The 21,900-nt window shown below is 40.2% G+C and overlaps 2 protein-coding genes across 4 annotated transcripts; both read right to left on the bottom strand.

Annotated features, from left to right (window-relative positions):
* Positions 1–1,405: 1,405 nt before the first annotated feature.
* On the bottom strand, positions 1,406–10,235 carry LOC111834340 (acidic mammalian chitinase-like). 3 transcript variants are annotated; one of them, XM_072713387.1, is made up of 12 exons: positions 10,217–10,235; positions 7,753–7,802; positions 6,438–6,467; positions 6,114–6,318; positions 5,938–5,994; positions 5,537–5,702; positions 5,157–5,281; positions 4,901–5,024; positions 4,639–4,821; positions 4,434–4,550; positions 4,116–4,248; positions 1,406–3,904 (listed from the first exon to the last, which is right to left on the bottom strand). In XM_072713387.1, the coding sequence occupies exons 2-12, from the start codon at positions 7,775–7,777 to the stop codon at positions 3,615–3,617; spliced, it is 1,455 nt and encodes a 484-aa protein (XP_072569488.1). In that variant the 5' UTR covers positions 7,778–7,802; positions 10,217–10,235; the 3' UTR covers positions 1,406–3,614. The 3 variants fall into 3 exon arrangements, with proteins under 3 accessions (XP_072569488.1, XP_023649261.2, XP_023649258.2); XM_023793493.2 differs by lacking the exon at positions 10,217–10,235 and adding an exon at positions 9,396–9,533; XM_023793490.2 differs by lacking the exon at positions 10,217–10,235 and adding an exon at positions 7,911–7,954.
* A 4,729-nt stretch (positions 10,236–14,964) lies between these two features.
* LOC111834312 (acidic mammalian chitinase-like) lies at positions 14,965–19,691 on the bottom strand. Its single transcript, XM_023793439.2, has 12 exons — positions 19,615–19,691; positions 19,404–19,452; positions 19,193–19,222; positions 18,508–18,712; positions 18,369–18,425; positions 18,009–18,174; positions 17,655–17,779; positions 17,403–17,526; positions 17,106–17,288; positions 16,735–16,851; positions 15,899–16,031; positions 14,965–15,251 (listed from the first exon to the last, which is right to left on the bottom strand). The coding sequence occupies exons 2-12, from the start codon at positions 19,426–19,428 to the stop codon at positions 15,001–15,003; spliced, it is 1,416 nt and encodes a 471-aa protein (XP_023649207.1). The 5' UTR covers positions 19,429–19,452; positions 19,615–19,691; the 3' UTR covers positions 14,965–15,000.
* Positions 19,692–21,900: the final 2,209 nt, after the last annotated feature.

The following is a 21,900-nucleotide window of genomic DNA, read 5'->3' as shown; positions in this document are numbered from 1 at the left end:
AAGTACTCACACAGTATCTCATTCCAGGATTCCCTGTAGAAAAGTTACAGAACTTTTAAAACAAAATGCCTGGCTGTAATGAGAAGGTTACCTTCAATGGGGGGAATTTTCAGTGTGATTATGAAACTTCTTGCATGACGTTTCAGAGCACTTCCCTGCCCACTGCCCAGTGGTCTGACATTGCAAGCTTCATTTCCCGTCTTTCTTCAGACTGAATGTGGCAACGCTAACTACCGTTAAGGAAAGAATTAGAAGCAATGGTTATTATAGTGCAGTATATATTATAGTATTATTACTTTACTGTGCTGGAGTTCTTGCACACCTTGTTTTCCAATGGCACCCAAAGTCATTTTTCTGCTTTAGGCCTAGTTATTGCCCACAGCACGTTCTCACAGATTCTCCAGTAAGTCAGTGATTTTTAATTTTATTTTATTTTTTGTATCTACTACCCTTTCAAAATGATGTTCATAAAGATACTGTTATCACAAAGCAGCTATTTTTAGTTGTATCAGTTCAGAAGGAGGTAAGTGTATTAACCACAGCAGTACACTTTCAGGATATACATCAGTCTGATAGCCAATCAAATGCACAGATAGTGCAAAATCAGCAACGTAGCTTCAGTATCTTATGATGCACTTTGTGTCTCCAATATATAGAAAATGTTACGGCTGTTAGTCAATTTTAAAAAAGCATCTAATCGATCACAGTTTTCTGTGATTAATCTCAATTAATCACACTTAATAGTGAAGCATAATTATTTTCTCTAATCTTTAGACAGACTCAATTTATACAATTTCATTGGCTAAACTGTTGAATTTTTCACTATTACTGCCCTCCCTTCATCTCGTTTGGACCCTTCACGGTCCTTTTGTTTGTGGTCCAGTGTGTGTGCTCTGTAATAAAGTCCCCTTCAGTGTACTGAAGTCCAGATATGGATTGTCACTCTACATTCAGGCATGACAGTGATATCTTAAGAGATAGCAAAGACAATCCATGACAACCTATCAAGTCGACCAAACTTTTGTGGTCATCATTTTGGATTTAATCAAAAAGTTTTCAATGGCCGTAAACCTTGTCGGATCTTTACCAAATTTCGCAAAGATGATCTTCAGATAAAGCCTCTTCAAAGTTATCAGACGGATTTTTTTTTCAAAATCATTGATCCGTTTACAGCCTATCAAATTCGGCAGTGAAGATGCCAAGCATGAATAGATCTCCTACCTTGGCCAATCTTTGATCAATTGACGTGCAATTTGCTGTGAATATACTGTATATAACCATACCCATGACAAAATGACATGAAGATGTTTCCATGGCAACTATGCCCTGATAGTCTGCTTGGCCATTATTGCTGCTTGCAGTTATGTTACCTCACAGACCTAACAAAAAATTGAGCGGAAAGTAATACCTTATCAAACAAATGGATAATTTATTGTGGGTTACATGCAATAAAGAAAGATTTAAAAACAATTTATGCAGCATTTATGTTATTTAGCTTTAGCTACCTGTTTGGGGAAAAACGGCAAAAAACTATCAAATTTGAATGACATGGTATACCTAAAAAGTTCAGGTAATGTCAATCGTTCTACACAAAAAAATAAACAGTGTATTTCACAAAACAGTTTGTGAGAATGACCCATATTTTAATATTTGTTTAATGTTTAGCTTAAACTTGTGATATATAGATTATTGTTAAAGAAAGAAGGAAATTGAGGAAACAGTGGATGAAATCCTCACTAGAGGAGAGTGGGTATTGACCTCCTGCAAGTGGATCTGAAGGAATGCCTTGGGATGCTGTGAAGAGCAGAAAACCTCAGAAACAGACACAAAAGGAATTCATGAAGATTCGTGAAGGGGTTCTTCACTAAAGAAAAGAGCGGATCACTCAAGGTTCCAAAAAGGAAGCTGGAGGATTACCTGAGGACAACGCACAGAGACCTCTGAAGACACGAGATAAGGGAGATACCTTCAGACATGCCACCAATAGCGAAGCCAGGATACCTGCTGGACAACAGCCCACCAAGATGGAGCAAGATTGAGAAGGTGGTGAGGAAAGCAAGGGCAGCTTCGGCTCCGGGACCAAATGTTGTTCTGTACAGATTCTATAAAAATGCTCCTAATGTTCTACGATTCCTGTGGAAGCAAATGAAGGTGGCATGGAAGAGACAATTCATTCCAAAGGCATGGCGAAGAGCAGGAGGAGTAATGATCCCCAAGGAAAAAGATGCTTCGCACATCGACCAGTTCCAACAAATCAATCTCTTGAATGTTAAAGGAAAAATCTTCTTTAGCATTGTGGCTCAAAGAATGATGACTTACCTAAAACAAAACAACATGATTGATACATCGGTACAGAAGGCTGGGATACCAGGCTTCTCAGGATGCTTAGAACATACAAGCATGATATGGCATCAAATCCAATCTGCAAAAGGGGAAAGATTTACATGTTTTATTCCTGGACCTTTGGATCCGTCCCCCATTCTCTCATCTGGGTAGCCTTTGACTTCTTCTGGGCCTATCAACGAAACACCGATGAAGGAAGGTGCCCACCTGATGACCCCAGTGAAGCATTTGCTCCTCATGCGGGTTGCTGAAAACATATCGATTGCCTCTTTCCCACCCCAGAACATCAAGAAAACATCAAGAAATTGCTGATTATCTTAGGGATTGTAGCAACAAGTCCTTTAGCTAAACAAACTTAATTTCCAACAAAAATACTACTTGCAAGCAAGTACAAGCTGAATTTGAATGCTTTCAAAAGGTTAGATGCACAGCTGACTATAAGACAAGTGAGAGCATTGTATTATAAGGATGGCTGTTAAATGATTACTCTATTTATTGAATCATACACCTTGGTGATTAATGATGTATGTCCCATGTACAGATAATCGCATTCATTTAACAGGCCACCTGAATCATATATAATCCCAACCATGTGATTGGTTTCAAATCTTAAACCTATTTAGCAAATAGCTATAAACACGAAATCCTGACACTTTACGACATGAAATACCTTAAGCTGTTAAGGTCTAAGCCTTCAACAAAATAAAACGTGCAAATTATGATATTTTTAACGCATGCCTCCATTTGCCGATCTTTAAAATGAAATAAAGCGGGTGGCACTGGCCTCCACGTGAGATGCTAACTGCATGTTTTGAATTTAGCTCTGAATTCTGAGATTCTGTGCAACATCACAACCTAAAAGTTCATATTTTTTTTTACAACCAAGAAGAAATATTATAGGTATTTATAAAAATCTGTGCTCATATTATTCTCTTATTCAGCTAAGAAAATGAGACAGATCTGTTAATGCGAGCAAAGAAATAAAAACACGGTATGACTAAAATTAACGCAAAGTATGAATGCAATACATTTCCCAGCCATAGAAAATATACAGATACATGGTTTGCATGGTATAAGGGTTTATGCCAAACTGCAATCAACAAAACTCAGTGTTGTGTAATTGTAAAATGTAGGATTATTAAAATATTAGTTATTTTCTGTACAGAGTGTTAGATACAGAAGTATACTCAATACTTAAGAGCAATTCGTAAAATCTGTGTGACTGTGGCAAAGAAAGCGGATGAGGACTAGCAGAAAAACCGCAGTCGTCTCTAGGGCCAGTCACAGCACTTGCAGTTGTTGTTGAAAACCAGGCGACTGGGGCATTGCTGGACATATGTCATATCGTGGGCACAGTTGTAGAAAACATTGCGGTCGTCCACTTTGGGGTAGAGTCCGTCAGGCCTGCCGGAGCAGAAGCCACTGCCGTTGGGTTGTTTGGTCGTTGTTTGGGGGGGTTCATGGGTGGTCATTGTGGGGTCACTGATGCCAGTGCGGGGTGATTCAGTGGTGGTTGTATTAAGTAATGACGTTGGGGTTGTAGGTGATAGCTGGGGGGGCTCTGAAGTGAGAAAAAATAGAACTCTAGTACCGTTTGGACATTTAAGCAGATAGTAAAATCTTCTCGTGCATTAAATTTCACATACAGCACTGTTTCATAATGTAATGTTTTGGAGATTTTTCCTATAGCTGAGTAATAATACCAGAGTGATCTTTAAGGGTCTGCAGGCAGATGCCACTGACAAACTGCAAAGCCGGTTGGAATGGCAAACCTGAAATGAGAAGCTTGCGCAGATGACTGATCAGAGGATATTTTCCTTTTCCACAAAACTGGCCAGAAAAATCATCCAGGTCCAGAGACCAGACAAAGGCTCCTCCAAAGCTGTTGTTTTGAAGGTACCGCACCTAAAGGAATATAACAGGAAGTTAAGAATCACGGCTTATGGTCTCCAGCATACATGCTCCTCCTCCTAGCCCTCTACGAGATGCTCAGGCCGGATATCCTAGAGCATATAGATCTTTTGGACACTATTACATCATATTCATATTAAGTTATCTATAAGTCTCTAACCATAAATGAATTTGTTTACCTTGGTCTCAAAGCTTTCCTGGTTATCAAATCCCACCCACTCATTTGCTTTGGTGGCATATGGAACCTTCTGGTCCTCAATCCACTGAGTATTGGTACCTTGCAGGAACGTACAGATCTGGAGAAAGATTTGAAATCTTTTAAATACGCAAAAAGCTGAATTCATAGTTGGCAGACAGTATGAGTTTAATGGATACTTGGCTTACTTCATAGCTGGACCAGAAGCCGCCCTCACGGGTATACGGGCCGGCTGAGGCGGGTCCGTTAGCTGGAGCTCTGACTCCATTTGCTTGAGAAGCCAGGAGAAACGTGCGGCCATAGGTGGCAAAGCCCATCCTCAGCTTCTCCACAGGGGCTCCCTGATCTCTCCAGTACCTCATGGCAAAGTCCTACAGAAGGGAATGCAGAACACACGATAAAGCACCAGTGCACAAGAGAGCCGTGTGACTCCGAGGTGTGTCGTTGTACCGTGTTGAAGTAGATGAAGTCTCCCGTGTCATGGCTGCCCTGATACAGGGGACTGTTATGCCCAGTAAAACTCTCCCAAGAACCATGGAAGTCGTAAGTCATCACGTTGATGAAATCCAGGTACCTAAGACAAGCATTATGAAGACCAACATTTCTCATATAAAGCTTTTGTTTACATCATTGCAGTATTTACTTTTTGCTTGTCTAATTAAAACATCTATAAATTCTGTTTTTCAACCTAATGATCCAGACTTACTTCCCAATTTCAGTAATTTCATAAGCACTGTCAATGTTCCCTTTCCCAGCAGCCACTGCAGCCGTAAGCATCAGTCTGGGACGTCCTGTTTTTCTGCCTTCATCCTTGTAGGCCTCTGAAAGCTCCTGCAGTTTTCAGTCAAAGGCAGAGGTGGATACTTTAGGTCCAGAAAGTCAAAATCCACACTAAGTATTTTGGTTCAACCAACCAGTTGAGGATGAAGAGTCAGTAATAGTACTGAACTGGTTGGTTGTCACAAAATCTAGGTTTGGATTTTTACTTTCTGGACCTGAACTGTCCACCTCTAGTCAAAGATTAAATCTAAGTCAGTATTTATAAGCAGAGTGCAGCCTGAGTTCAACTAAAAATTCTTGGGTAACCTTGCACAGCAGTGTGAATCTATGTTTGTCCTCTGGGGGGCTCCCTCGAGCCCCAGGATACTCCCAGTCGAGGTCCAGCCCATCAAAGCCATACTTGCGCAGGAAACTGATAGAAGAACTGATGAATGTCTGTCTATTAGCAGATGTTGAGACCATGGTGGAGAACCTGTGGGGAGTTCAGGAGCCATATTAGTGGTTTTTGGGTTTGTTATTAATAAGAATGACTCATAAGTTCAAAAGTGCTTCAAAACAAGTGACTCACTGGAAGAAAAAAAATCATTGGACCCAATACATTTAGCTAATTGTTAACAACAGATTAAGAATAAGGAGAAACAGTGCATGACTGCAACTCCAGCACAAAAATCCTCATATGCGGTATGTCGAATAGTTCTGTTACTCACTTAGCTGTACCAAAATTCCATCCACCAACAGCCAGAAGAGTTTTAAGAGTGGGGTTTCTGTTGAGAAAATCCAGACCAAATGATATGGTTCTTATATAATGTACACTTGTGATTTTTTCAGTACTAAAATAATGATTTGCAATTTTGGTATATTTTATACTGTTTGAGACACTCACCTCTGTTTTAGCGCATTAAAGGACTGGTACAGAGTTTCATCATTCCACTCATAGGTAGAAAGCTGATTGGCGTGGTTGATGACAGAGAAAGCGTAGATCAGGTGAGTGCACAGGTTGGGATCTATGTCATTTGGTAGGTATTTCCCAATTCCAGGTCTGTACTGGGACCAGTTTGTGAAGTAGCATATAAGCTGTGAAGTAGAACCTGCAGCAACAGACAGTGGGATCTTACCATAACATTATGTTAGTGGCATGATACTGGATCAGTACCGAAACATTGTCAGAGTTACTTCCCAGTACAATATTAAAGTTAAATGAACTCACCCAAGTGGCTTAGAGCAAGAAGGAAGAGACCTATTAAAAAAACATACAATTGCTTTCTATGAAAACAGAACTGGAAACATGCAATATATGCATTTTATATATACGTATTATAAACTTCTAAGTAAAACTTTCCTTAAATCTCTCATCTATAGAGCATTACAGCGCAACTATAGTACATTATAATGGTCCGTATAAGAATTACTAAAGCATTTCAGTATATTGAACTGACAGTCATAAGGCATTACAGTGTTGATTATAATACCTCATAATGCATGAGTGTTATGATACTTAATGCACCATGAATGATGCTTTGTAATGCATTATAGATTAGTTTCATTGGAGCGTTATGAAATATTACAATCAACACTATACAGTAGAACCTTGGGAGTCGACCGTTCCTGCTAAAACTTGAATGGGTCGAGACACGTTCACCTCTACCATTACCGACCCCGAACGGGTCGGTCGAGAAAAACCAAGCCGCATGTCGTCCGAAAACTCCGAACACGATAAAACACAACAGACCTTCTAAAACCTGCCCGGATTGATACGTGTCTCTGATGGGCTGCGGACAAAAGCAAGAGCACCTGCTGGGATGCTGATGCATATGAATCGCTCTCAGTCTCGCCGTACCTCTCCACCGAGTTTGACGTGCGAAAGCTGTATTCCTGTGTTCGGTGTGAATTTTTTTTGTGCTTTATCTACAGTACATTTAGTGATGCAGTAAGCGGGGCCACTAAGAAAGTGAGCAGTGATATCAGCAAACCCAATAGGAAAATAGTGAGAGTAACTGTACAACTTAAAAAGGAAATTAAAGCGAAACTTGAAGGTGGTGCACGTGTGTCTGTTCTTGCTTCGGAGTATGAAATTGACATTTATTTAATGTTTATCGCTTTTGTATGTGTGCTTTTTCATGTGTATATTAGTTTTACATTGATTGTTAATGTTTTTTTTCCATTAGTTAGGTAGGTAGATAAGCTTAAATAGGCAATCATTTGCCGGTCTGGAACGGATTAAATTAATTTACATTATTTCTTATTGGGAAATTCGACTTGGACCTCGACCAAATCGCAACTCGACCAGCCTCCTGGAACGAATTAAGTTCGTGTTCCAAGGTATCAATATAATATCTTATTACTGTCACTAAAGGATGTTGTAATGCTTTATAAATTCTTATATTGACCCTAACATGTATTATACATACTTTGTAATGAATTATAGATGAGAGCTTCAAGTAAAGTATTACCAACTTCATTCAAAATGAATAATAGAGAATACATTAAAATATACTGTTAAAAATTACCTGTAGATTACTTACCTCCTAGAGCAGTAAAAGTTCTCATTGTAATTGCCAGGCTGGAAGTGTATCTGAGTTGAAAGAAAGAAGTGGACAAGAAATGACTCAAATTGGCGTGACTTTAAATGAGTGATGCATTAATCCGGGTAGTCTCATGTCCGATGTTTAGGTAGGCCTACCGTCTTTTATAAGTTATGACCAGGATGATGTCATACGTGTTGTGCTGAAGAAAGAAGGAAACTAATGTGACTGTCATTCAGGTGTATATGAATGTTTTTTTTTTTTTTTTGCGGTTTTACAAAAACTACTGCATCATGCGCCACTATTACAAAACTGCATTTAGCAACAATAGCCTGCATAATGCTGCACTGCTGGAAAGCAGAAACCCATTTCAGCTTCTAGAATAATCATTTCAATTTATATATTAAGTCATTAATTAATTCACATGCATGTAGCCTGTTATACTCACTTCACGGATTATCTGGTGTATTTCCAGTGATTCTCTGCAGAACGAAAGCTATTTTCACCTTGGTGTCACCATTTCACAAAAACTTAGACATGACTGACCTCTCTTTTATATCCTTACTTGCACTGTCTCATCAGACAGGCAGGGTGTGAATAGAAACGTGGGTCCCTTCCTCAGTCCTCTGTTATCACGAAAACAATACCGGAAAATCGAGACTCGTAACTAAAACAATAGGCTATAGGCCTATACTTGAAAATCGAGATTGGTCACGAAAACAATACTTGAAAATCGAGATTGGTCAGATTTTTTTTTTAAATGACAAAAACTATTATTAACACTTGTAAAAACTGGAAATGTGAAAACTGATCGTAATCCCTGGTTGAATAATATGGTTGCCAGCAGGTGTGTCGCAATCCTTGGCCATTTGGGGATGAAGCCCCAAATGAATCTGAACGAGCCCAACACTGTGACTCAAAGGGGTGAGAGTGATTCTCAAATGGTGCGGGACGCCGTGGCACTGCGAAGGGTGCACGAAGCACAATAAATCCCAGGTTGAGAGATGTAGCGGAACCAGAGCATACAGTATAGGAGCGGAGTGGAGCGGAACGCTGCCCGCGACTCTCCCGCTCCCAGCCACTGCAGACCGCTCCGGAGTTGCTAGGGTCCGCGGTTTTCCCATTGCGGGTAAATATTGGAAGGTTGCAGGTTTTCGGGGTCTTTTCATAATGTTCCGCGGTAGCGGACGGTAAGTTATATTGAATCGCTTAAAGTCAGACAGACGCACACGGAAAGCAGGGTCGCCAACTCTCACGCATCTGGCATGACACTCACGCTTTCAGACTCCCACGCAAGCAGTAGGTGTTACGGCAAATCTATATGATTCTATTATAAATCTAAAATTAGCTCCATCAGAAGCGCTGGGGTAGTTTTCAAACAAAGGTAATAAAACCATTACACACATGTGAATGTGTACCCGTCCTTGTCTCGAATAAAAAATCTCACTCCAGCCAGCTGACCAAAGTTGGAAACCAAAGTCCGTCTAGGTGACGTCATTGTGTTTAACTGTGGTTTTTAAAATGTTAAACATTTTGAATGTGATCAGCATACAAAATACTGGTTTATTTCTTTGAGATACAGTATACTGGTATTTCAAATATTGCTCTAGTTTCAGCTTCCGTTTGGCGGCTTTTAAGCAGACCTGGGACTGGAGATGTTTGCTGGACCTGGCAACTGTCCCTCAGTATCGCTCCCCTCTCCGATGAAATCGCTCACCGCTCGCTCCAAAGAAGAAAACAATCTGCATTGTATGTCATCTTAAACTGTAGCCTGGCATCAAAAAAAACTGAGCAACCAAATCCACATCAAAGCAGAAATGACGTCAGCGGGTTGTCAACTGTGGTCAGCTGGCTGGCATTGGATTTTCTATTCGAAACAAGCCTGAAGACGCATTTACATGTATGTAATAGTTTTATTACCTTCCCAGATAGCACACATATGTTGAAATGACATTGATTTCATATCAGACAAAGAGGTTGAAACAACGTTGATCTTCAATGTTGATTTAGCATTGATTTTGCTCGTTGAAAAGGCCATCTATCCAACACTGAAAAATCAACCATTTATGATAAGGATTCAATGTTGTTTCAACACTTGTTTGGCAACTTCTTTATCCATTGATTCAATGTTGAATATTTTCAGTACTATCAATGTTGACTCAGCATCTTAATTTCAATGCTGAAAAAATCACTTTATATCAACATTGAATCAAGGTTTTGCCACCATCAATTTTTCAGTATTGAAAATCTGACCAAAAATCAACTCAGTTTCAACGTTGACAATTTAACACTGACCACAATTCAATGCATTTCACTATACTTCAGCGCTGAAACAATAACATGATATATGCTATCTGGGTTGTAAATAGTATGTAGTGTTTGCAAACCACACCACAGTTTTGATGTAGCTAATTGTAGGTTTGTAATGGAATAATATAGATTTGCCGTGAGATTTCTTGCATACCTTGCCAAACTGGAGCGAGACGGAGCGAGAGACAAGGGGATGCTCCTCTTCTGGCCTCAATCCTCCCACACTCGCTCCTGCTCCGCTCACATGCTCTGAGTGGAACCAAGGTTCATGTTTTTCAAGTGGGAGCAACAGCAAACAGTGCCATTGAGTTTTTTTTCTTTCAGACAACGAAACAAACATACAGTAAAACAAGGACATATACACTACAGGCCAGAAGTTTGGGCCCACCCTCGGATTGATTTAAAGAAAAAAATAAACGATGCACGTGCTTTGTCAAACTTTTATTACAGGAAAATATTAGAAATACTTAAAAACAAATGTAACAGTAATTTATAGTGTGTAAGTTATATAAAGTACAAGTTATTTAACCACAAAGGCTGAAACTATTGGTTTTGATTAAGGCACAAGGTCTGTCTTTAGTGCATTGACATTCACTTTGTGTTCGCAATTCTATTTACTCGCGGCCTCTCTTGATTGTGTCTTAATAAACTAAATGATAGCCACTTGTTTTTGTATTTGTTACTATAACTGTTAATTCTGTAAACCTTTGTGAACGACTGAAGGAACTAGTAAAGGAACAAGTAATGCATAACACAAGTTAAATACTGATCTCATGTTTGTTTATCATTAATGAATCTTGATGCAACTTTTCTCCCAAGTAGTTATTATATTTGTTACTATATCTGTTATATATCTTTAAATCTCGACAGATTTGTCAACTTGCTGGCATGAGATTTTCAATTCAAGATAAGTCTGCATGCTCATTTACATGCATTTAACAGTTTTATTACCTTGTAAATAGTCTGTAGGGTTTGCAAACTATCCCAGTGTTTTTGATAATCTTAGGTTTATGATGGATTAATATAGATTTGCCGTGAGATTTCCTGAGTGAGCCTGAGAGTCAAAAAGCATGAGTGTCCCGTCAGATGCGCAAGAGTTGGCAACCCTGTCTCTGTTTCTCTCAGGTGCACGATGATTTATATCGATGGAATGCTAAATGCATGCCACTAGATGGTGATACAACAAAGGAATTCCCTTTTTACCAAACTGTACAGGTAGTCCTCAAGGACCCCCCCAGCAGGTCCACTTTTTTTGCTCCCTCCCAGCTCCCTTCCAGACAATCCACATTTTTGCTCCCCCTGTAGCTGGGGTGGAGCAGAAACATGGACTGCCTAGGGCTCCCCAAGGACCAGATTGAGAGACACTGCTCTCTATAAGCAAGGGCAGATCAGGCTATTTTGAGAAGGCTACAGTCTTTGAATGTGTGTAGCAACCTACTTCGAATGTTCTGCAATTTGCTGGAGGAGCAACATCATGAAAGGGGATGGAAGGGAACTAAACAGGCATGCATTTCCCGAAAGCTTTGTAACACTAAGTTCTTCGTTATCTAGTAAGATCAATCATTAATTATGTGTTTCTTGAATCCCTTGGTAACTAGAGTAGTTCATAATCTTGCTCGTAAATTTGCTTGTGCTCCAACCCAGTCTTTATTTTCTATGTTGTTCTTTATTTGATATTTTGCCTGCTGTCCTGCCACAGAGACCCAGAGATTGTGTCACATCCTGCCTGCCTCTTCCTCCTGACCCTCCTGTTTTCTCCCTGCCGTGGCCCTAACAAGTCACGCCTGTTACCTGTTACTGAACCTGTGGAACCTCTTGTTTCTGCTCTCGTGTTAATCACTCCAGTTCCAGGTCTCGTAATGTGCCGCCAGCTCCAGCCCAGTCTCCGGGTGTCCCACTGGCTCCAGCACAGTCTCCTGATGTCCTATTGGTTCCAGCACAGTCTCCTGATGTCCTATTGGCTCCAGCCTAGTCTCCTGATGTCCTATTGGCTCCAGCCTAGTCTCCTGATGTCCTTTTGGCTCCAGCACAGTCTCCTGATGTCCTATTGGCTCCAGCCTAGTCTCCTGATGTCCTTTTGGCTCCAGCACAGTCTCCTGATGTCATATTGGCTCCAGCACAGTCTCCTGATGTCCTTTTGGCTCCAGCACAGTCTCCTGATGTCCTATTGGCTCCAGCACAGTCTCCTGATGTCCTATTGGCTCCAGCACAGTCTTCTGATGTCCTATTGGCTCCAGCCTAGTCTCCTGATGTCCTATTGGCTCCAGCCTAGTCTCCTGATGTCCTTTTGGCTCCAGCACAGTCTCCTGATGCCCTATTGGCTCCAGCACAGTCTCCTGATGTCCTATTGGCTCCAGCACAGTCTCCTGATGTCCTATTGGCTCCAGCCTAGTCTCCTGATGTCCTTCTGGACCCGCCTATCATGTGTATGACTGCTTCTCAGTTCTGCCTTCCCCAGTCCAGTCGTTCCCTTGTGTTGCCTGTGCCTGTTCTTGTTATATTCCTCACACTTTGATCCCATGCAATCTTGTTAATTTACAGTTCCTGTTTGTTTATGCTCAACCCTTTTCATATTTGTAGCCCCTTGAATCCCACCTGCGCCTGTGGAAAAGGGTTCTTGGCACTAGGCCTAAATGTCCAGGTGATATGCAACCATCAAGGACATTTTACAGACATTGTCGCCAAATGGTGTAGGAGTACAGATGGTGCTTATATCTGGTCCCGCTTTGGAGTGTCAGATGGCAAAGGATGGTGTGTTTGCTGGTGGCTGGTTATTGGGAGACAGCAAATATCCTCTTAGATAATACCTGCTGACTCCAGTGTTGAATCCCCAAACCTTGGCTGAGGAGAGGTACACACCGCACACCAAAGACACACACTGCTGTAGAGGGTGCTTTGGGCGTGTGGAAGATTCTGGTGATTCTGGTGCCTACACAACGAGATACGAGATACGAGACTTTTATTTGCCATTTGTGCATAAAACCAACATTCCAGGCACATTGGAATTCTTGTGCGGAGCTCTCTGAGTGAAGTAGATAGAACACTTATTTACAGAAAAAAGAAAAAAGATGGTAATATCTACACAAAAGGAAAGAAATTTAAATATAAGTACTGATCAAGAACGAACTATGAAAGAACTTTATAAATAAATACAAAAAGTACTGCATGCAAATTATTGCACAGCTGCATAGAAGGCAGATGTTGCCCATATATAATATTGCACATTTAGACTATTGCACATCTTATCCTGTTGCACATTTAGGATATTGCACATCCATCCTGTTTCACAGATGATTTTAATTGCACATGACCAGTGAAGTGAGGTCGTGTAGAGTTATTATTTTATTTTAGGTTATGTTCATTTTTTTTGTTTTGCCATCAGTCTGACTTTTTTCCTTTTGATTTTTTTGTCTGAGAAGTCCTTGGGAAGATCTTCCCCTGAATGTTGCTTTGCTGCTCAGCACCCCTGAGGTACACATCATCACTTCTGGATTTAATTAGCGACTGGGCTGATACTTGGCAGATGAAATTTAACACAGATAAATGCAAGGTAATCCATGCAGGGAGCAGAAATATAAAGTACAGATATTTTATGGGTTCCACTGAAATAAAGGTAGCTGATTACGAGAAAGATCTCGGTATGTATGTTGATGCTTCCATGTCCCCCTCTCGCCAGTGTGGGGAAGCAATAAAAAAGGCGAACAGAATGTTGGGTTATATCTCTAGATGTGTGGAGTTTAAGTCAAGGGAGGTGATGTTACACTTATATAATTCCTTGGTAAGACCCCACCTAGAATACTGTGTGCAGGTTTGGTCACCACACCTCAAGAAGGACATTGCTGCCTTAGAAAAGGTGCAACAAAGAGCTACGAGAATGATTCCTGGTCTTAGAGGAATGTCTTACGAGGAGAGGTTAGCGGAACTGAATCTGTTCAGCCTTGAGCAAAGGAGACTAAGGGGGGATATGATTCAGGTCTATAAGATTCTAACGGGTCTGGATGCTGTTCAGCCAAATGACTATTTCAATATTAGTCTAAATACTAGAACTCGTGGCCATAAGTGGAAATTAGCGGGAGAACATTTTAAAACAAATTTGAGGAAGCACTTCTTTACACAGCGTGTAGTTAGAGTATGGAATAGTCTTCCTGCTAGTGTAGTGGAAGCTAAAACCCTGGGTTCCTTTAAATCAGAGCTAGATAAGATTTTAACAACTCTGAGCTATTAGTTAAGTTCTCCCCAAACGAGCTTGATGGGCCGAATGGCCTCCTCTCGTTTGTAAATTTCTTATGTTCTTATGTTCTTATTCTCTTCCGTTTTCCAACAGATCATAAACAGGAGTAATACGGCCTGAGAACTTGACCGAGAGTACGCCTGAACTTCATCTTGCAAGTCAAAAGAGAAATTCTTTGGGAAGTCCTCCAAAACATTTTCCACCCCTGAGGTACACATCATGTACGCTTTATTATTCTTATGAAAGAAGCAGATTAAAAGAAAACGAGATTTGTTTCTGTGATTTACTTTCTAAGTTTAGTTTCGTAACTCAAGGGTTCCCCACATCCAGTCCTGGGGGGCCAGAATCCAACAGGGTTTGCAGGTTTCCCTGCTCAGGCGCATCTAAATCAGCTAATTACCAGGCTTGTTTGAACAGGGAGATATGCAAACTGTGTTGGATTCTGGCTCTGCAGCACAGGAACTGGGGAATCCTGTTTTATTAAGTTGAATTTGTAGGAACAATAATACATAAAAGTAATACAATGGTAATAAAAGTAATTACATACAGGACTGTTCTGTACCTCAAGTCAGTGAACCACTGAAGCCACAGAATGATTTGACGAGCGTCACAAAGTAGTGCATGTTAAGTTCTATGGGACACCTGGTTTGGTAAAAGAAGTACAGACACAGTTTTATGCTGCCATATCAGTTTATTTGTTTATTATTTTAATTCTTTTTCCAGTCACAGCAGCTGCATGATTCATTGAAAACCAGGTCATCATTACAAGTATGAAGGGTGGTGTGTCCACCTGAGCACTGGTAAAAAGTGGAGGGATTCTCTATGTTAGCGTAGAGTCCGTCAAGTTTGCCTGCGCAGAAGCCACTTTCAGGTGCGGGGGGAGCAGTGGGAGGTAAGGGTTTGCTGGGTTTGCTGGGAGCGCTTGTAACTGGAGCTGGGCTTGGCAGGACCGGCGTCTCTGTCAAAGCAGAATTTCACAAAATGGTGAAACTATAAGTAATGTAAGGCAGGCCACCAAAGGGTTAATGTTTAACGTTCAAGGTGCATCACAGTATCATAATGAGCAAAGTGATATGAACCTCCCACCAATTCAGGCATGACATGAGGTAACTGACCAATCAGGATTAAGTTGATATGCAACGTAATGACACATAAGTAAGGGCCGTTTACAGTCATCGATCCAACTGCATGCACTGTAGAAATGAACTCACACACAGCAAGAACAAATTTCCCACAAATTTAAACCTGGAGGCTTTTGGTGATCATCCTGCCCTCGATGCCACCACACTTAATCAGTTCAGCCTTAATGATTAATGCCATGCTTTGCCAGCATAGTACAGCTCATCCCCACAGTCTACAGACATGCAGTTAGGTGATGTCTCTAAATTGTCCATAGAGTGTCTATGTGCGTGTGTGGCATCCTGTTCAGTCTATTCTCTGCCTCTGATGCCTGCAACAGACTTCAGGTCCATATTGACCCTGTACTGGATAAATGGTTAGAAGGTGGATTCACGGATGGGGGGGGGGGTTCTGTCAATTTCCTGCACTTTCCCAAAATGTTCCATTTCCTGCTAAGAAACCTTTTCACGGATGGTGCTGTTTTACCTGTGTTAAGAAGATTGCGCAAGTGGTTGATCAGGGGATAGGGCCCCTGTCCGCAGAACTGCCCCGCAAAGTCATCCAGGTCAACAGCCCAAACGAAAGCCCCTCCAAAATGATTGTCCTTAAGATAGCGAACCTGTAAAAGAGTGATAATTAGTGTACTGATGCAAATAGATACTAAGTTATCATTAACCTTTTACTGTGGAATAACCTTTTACTGGGCTTGGAGGCGCGGATGTAGTTAGAAGTCAAAGCATAATCAAGAAAACTGGTCCTGTGAGTTGCCAGAGGTTTGGGAAATGGTGAGAGGAGCCAGACCCTGTGCCTACTGACACTCCAGGTAATCAGGCACTGGTGTCTCCAGTGGGGCAGAATTCCCAGTACGCGGGCAGCTGTGGATCGTTTTTTTATAATTTTTTTTGAAGGAAAGCTCTATTTCCATATTTATTGTTTGGTTCTTGTTTTGAAACCATACTGTCCAGGGACTCGTTCTTACTCATACATTACACTTCCCTGACAGCCTACCACAGTACACGCTGTGGTCAGTTTGTAATACAATAAGGCCATTTGTTTGCTTAACTGTCTGCACCATTGAGGAAAATTTTACAGTGGAGTTCAGTGTAGAAGCCCTTGTGTAAATAGCATTGATTTCCCCCTGATCCTGGCTCCAGACTGACATTACAGCTACTGTAAATAACATAGTATCCTTTTTTGATGAGACCAGTAGCAAACTAATGAAAAGGTTCTATTCAAACTCACTGGGCTTGTCAGGACAGGACCATGTGGTTTATATGGCTAAAATTCTAATATTATTCTAGTAATAAAGTAACTGGTGCTACCTTGGTGTCATAGCTCTCTTTGGTGTCAAACCCCACCCACTCATTCCCAATGGTGGCAAAGGGAACCTTCTGCTCCTCAATCCATTGAAGGTTGGTTCCATGAAGGAAAGAGCAGATCTGGAAAAATACAGAGTTTATGAAAACTGGAATTCAGTTTTTGATAGCTAGTAGTCACTAGAGCAAAGTATGTTAGTAATAGCTAGTAGTCATTGGGGTAAAGTATGTCAGGAATAGCTAGTAGTCATTGGAGTAAAGTATGTTAGTAATAGCTAGTAGTCACTAGAGTAAAGTATGTTAGCAATAGCTAGTAGTCATTGGAGTAAAGTATGTTAGTAATGTTTGCTGTGAGTGGCTTGTTGCTCTCCGCTTACTTCGTAGTAGGACCAGAAGCCAGCCTCCCTGGTGTACTGGCCAGCGGAAGCTGCCCCGCTAGCTGGAGCTCCAACTCCATTATCGGCTGACGTCAGGCGGAACGTGCGTCCGTACGTGGCAAATCCCATCATCAGCTTCTCTACTGGAAAACCATGGTCTCTCCAGTACCTCATGGCAAAATCCTGGGGAGAAAACATGCAATAAACATGAGCTGGTGATAACAGTCTGGAAATCAGTCAGTTAGGTGAAGGGGAGAGTGTACTTCTGCTTTGAAACACAGAGTATGTTTTACTCACAGTGTTGAAGTAGATGTGCTCCCCATTATCAGAGGCTCCCTGGTACAGAGGGCTGTTGTGTCCAGTGAAGCTGTCCCATGCTCCATGAAAGTCATAGGTCATCACATTGATAAAGTCCAGGTACCTGAAACGCAGGTTGGTACGTTGGTAATTTTGCATGAAAAACACCCGGGGGCTCCAGCAATCGTTTGATTCAGAAACGATTGTTTCACGCTACAGGTAACATGGCCGTGAGTATATTCTGATACTCACTTGGCGATCTCGCTGATCTCGTAACCAGCATCGATGTTTCCCTTTCCGGCTGCCACCGCACCTGTGAACAGCAGCCTTGGACGTCTGGTGTCAATCGCTTCTTGCTCATAAGCTGCAAGTATCTCCTGTAATGGGGAGTTTAATTTAGAAAGAACAGGGCAAATTTATTTTTAAAAATATAGCTATAGTTTATTAAAGTCTTAAAGGGCAGAGCTGACGTAAAGGCCTCTTATTTAATGTGTTATTTATCTATCTGTATTATTGTACGTATTTGTTTTGGCAGCCAAAAGCATCCACTCTTCGTTTGGCATGCATATTATGAGCAGGCAAAGATGCTGTAATGCTAAGACTGACCTTGCACAGTATCGTAAATATCGGTTTGTCCTCTGGGGGGCTCCCTCGAGCCCCAGGATACTCCCAGTCCAGGTCCAGCCCATCAAAGCCATAGGTGCGCAGGAACTTGATGGTGGATTGGATGAATCGCTGGCGATTGGCAGCAGTAGAAGCCATGATGGTGAACCTGGAAGATGAGAGGGAGCAGGAATTAAACAATAGATTAAACTACTTTTTAAAATAATTTTGTGCAAGATAACTTTTAATCTTTTGGGCACATCTTGTAAATATGGGCAAATACAAATATTTATTAAATAAATTTCTAATGTGCAAAACTAATTTTATGAAATTAAGTATGAAATTAAGTATGAAAGTACTTACTGGCTTGTTCCAAAGTTCCAACCACCAACAGCTAGTAGTGTCTTGAGTTGTGGGTTTCTGTTGGACGATTTGTAAGCACATTTATATAAAAAATATATACGACAGAAATGGAAAAAGAGTAGAAAAATTTGAAACCTACCTCTGTTTTAGAGCGTTAAAAGACCTGTACAGACTATCATCATTCCACTCATAGGTAACAATCTCATTGTTATGATTAATGACGGAAAAGGCGTAAATCAAATGGGTACAGAGGTGTGGGTCCACATTTTCGGGAAGGTATTTTCCACTGCCGGGTCTATACTGGGACCAGTTGGTGAAGTAGCACACCAGCTTAGTGGAGGCAGCTGACAATGGAGAACATACATGATGCAGATAAGATGACAACAACATGAAGTTTAACTTCAGTCTGCAATGCACAATATAATAAGCGCAATGGTGACACTTTACCTGGGGCACAAATAATATAGTATTATGCTATTGCTCATGTATTAATTAACCACAACCTAAGTCTTAGTTACATAATGATCTCATGTTAATTCATCATTAATGAATTGTGATGCATATTTTATGTCAAGCAATTACTTTGTCCGTTACTACAGTGTATCCGTTAATTCTGTAAACCTTTGTGAACTACTGAAGGAACAACTGTTCATCATTAATAAATCATGATGCATCTTTTAGCTATATTTGTTCATAATTAGTACTTAATTAGTAATTGAGTCACTACTGAGTATTTTTGCTCTATCAAAATGTAATGGCAAAGTGTTACCATTGTCTCTCTGTTCATGTTTGTGCAATGAAAGGGACGCAGTAAGTGAACTCACCAATGTTTACGCACAGCAGCAGGCTGAGACCTTCATGGTAGAACAACATGAAGCAGAAAGACTCATTATACTTCACGTTAAAGATGCACGCAAATACATTAATATCAAACAAGTAACATTTAATAAAAAATATTTTTTTTAAGTGGAGCAAGATGTACTTATTGTTTACGGACAAAAAAGTAATAAGTAAAAACATTTTTTAAAATCATACCTGCGAGGAAAAAGAACTTGTTCATGATGCTTTAGATGCTGGTATACTACTGGAAGGGACAATAATATTTAAGATTTTTGCAAAAGGAAATAAACGAACCGTATCACATATGTCAGCCCATAGGTAGTTTAATATAATAAAGTCTATTAAAAATCATTTGTTAGTCAAAAATTGTGAAAGTATTCAGGGCAATTATCAAGTGAAAACTTACCTGTTGCATGTGAAAATCACAGGAAAATGTATGAAATCTGTTCATACTCACAATTTATACACTCCTGATAAAGGGCTCAAAGGTGTGTGGGACCAATAATTTTTAGAGTAAGTAGGTCAGTGATATCTCACACCAGCCTGTTAAGCACAGGGTGCGTGAACACATATTACATACAATATATATTACCTGCCGGGAATATCAGCTTTGATTTTTCTAACTCCTGTTTCTGCTACGAGTTACAGTGACTCAATTGTGACTTATTCCCCATTTTCTCTTTTTATCTTATTATTTTTTTGTTACACACATAGACACACACTCATACTTAAATGCACTTTAATATATTATTTAATAATGATTTTCACAGTGCAAAAAACGTTACAATTTTAGCCTCAAGTAAATTAATATAGGCCATAAATATAGGATTATGTCAAAAAGGTCTGACAGACATATTCTGTGTTGTCCAGCTCATTGTTTGTGATCTTTTCAGAATTTAGCGTGATAGTCTACCTTGAAACAAACACAATGCAAATAAAAAGTGGAAACTTGTTTCATTATTACATTTAAGATAAGATTCAGTAAAGTTCTTTGGTCATGATAATGAAAAGCTGGTATAACACAGATATTCATTTGGAAAGACTGTAAATCATTAACTTAACTATTAAATTATTAATAAAAAGGTGCAAATGCAATTGCATTTTTTATATTCGTCTTATACCTAACCTTTATGGAAGAAAATATCAACACCTCAATCAGTAGTATTATTTCAGTATAACTCTGAGATCCAGAATTATTATAAATAAACTTCATTAATCACTTTTCCTTTCAGTCAAAATACAATCCAGCAGTGTATAATGGAGAGAATAACTAAAAATTTCATATTACTATGGTTGTTATAACACTTTCTATGAATATCATGTCTATAAAAACCCATGAATACATTAATAACACATAATGTAATCATAAAGCATTATAAACACAGGTATAATATTTAGGTATCACTTTACAATAAGACTATGGTTTATAATCAGGTTAATAATTATGAAACACTTTGCAAATTATTAATAGACAATCATAAACACGTTTATGATGTTTTTTTTTTTTTTACTGTTAATGAGTTACTACCATGCATAAGAGGCAAAAAGGAGCCTTATTCTGAAGTGGTACCAATATTTATAAAAATGTTTATTTTGCATTATGAATGCTTTATGAAGCTCTCATTGATAATGCAATATAGATACCTCATAATGCAGTACAAAGCTTTTTTATGCCAACCATTGTAATGCATTATGAAGGTACCATATAGTGTACTATAGATGTAAGCTTCATTCGAGCTTATGAAGTAGTATAATCAACACTATAATGCCTTTTGACTGTCAATAGATGATGCTGTAATGCTTTATTAAATCTTATACTAAAAATTACAATGTACTATAAAGGTACCTTTAGTGTATTATAGATGATGGCTTTCAGTAAAGTGTTGGCTAACGGGAAATGATAACAGGGAATGCTAACCTGGTAGCTACTAGCTGTTCCATAACTTTAGACCCACAATGGAGAGAATGTCAGAGAGAAAGTAAAGGTTAAGTAAATTGGTTATGCTTTCTCTGCCTTCACGGATAGGCATCCTAGTGTCTGAAGGTTACAATACCTTGAAAACAGAGATCTTGGCTTGCACTGCACTCTCCCCTGCCAATGTGGTGCTGGTTTCACAACTGGAGCTATGCTCCTGACCTGTTGGTCCACAGCCAAACAGGCCAGCTAGTATGGCTGACCCAGCGCTGCTGCCAACTGAAGCCACAAACTACAACAGTGGTGACTCATCTGTCAGGTGTACGCAACAGCCCCTGCCGACACGACCAATTTCCATCGCTCTTCTTATCTTTATCTCACTTAAATCAGACAACTCTGCATTCACCTTCAACACTCTGGATGTAGTTAATGCCCTTAAGAGGACTACAGAGAGAAGCGCACCCGGCCCTGACCACATCTGCAGCCGAGTCCTGCGGCACTGTGCTCAGCAACTAGGTGGCGTATTCCAGACCTTGTTCCAGAGCTCTATGGACAGCGGCATAGTACCCCGCCTCTGGAAACATTCCACAGTTATCCCCATTCCCAAAAAAAGTATAACCAAAGCTCTGAATGATCTTCGGCCCGTGGCTCTCACCTCTCTAGTGATGAAAGCCATGGAGAGGGTCGTAAAACAGCACATCTTCAGAACAACTAACCCGCATATGGACCCTCTTCAATTTGCATATCGCACAGACAGAGGTGTTGAAGACGCAAAAT

This window comes from Paramormyrops kingsleyae, chromosome 6 (genome assembly GCF_048594095.1).
Source record: "Paramormyrops kingsleyae isolate MSU_618 chromosome 6, PKINGS_0.4, whole genome shotgun sequence".
Classification (NCBI taxonomy): Eukaryota; Metazoa; Chordata; class Actinopteri; order Osteoglossiformes; family Mormyridae; genus Paramormyrops; species Paramormyrops kingsleyae.
The sequence above is the reverse complement of the archived record's forward strand: the minus strand, read 5'-3'. Positions and strand labels throughout refer to the sequence as shown.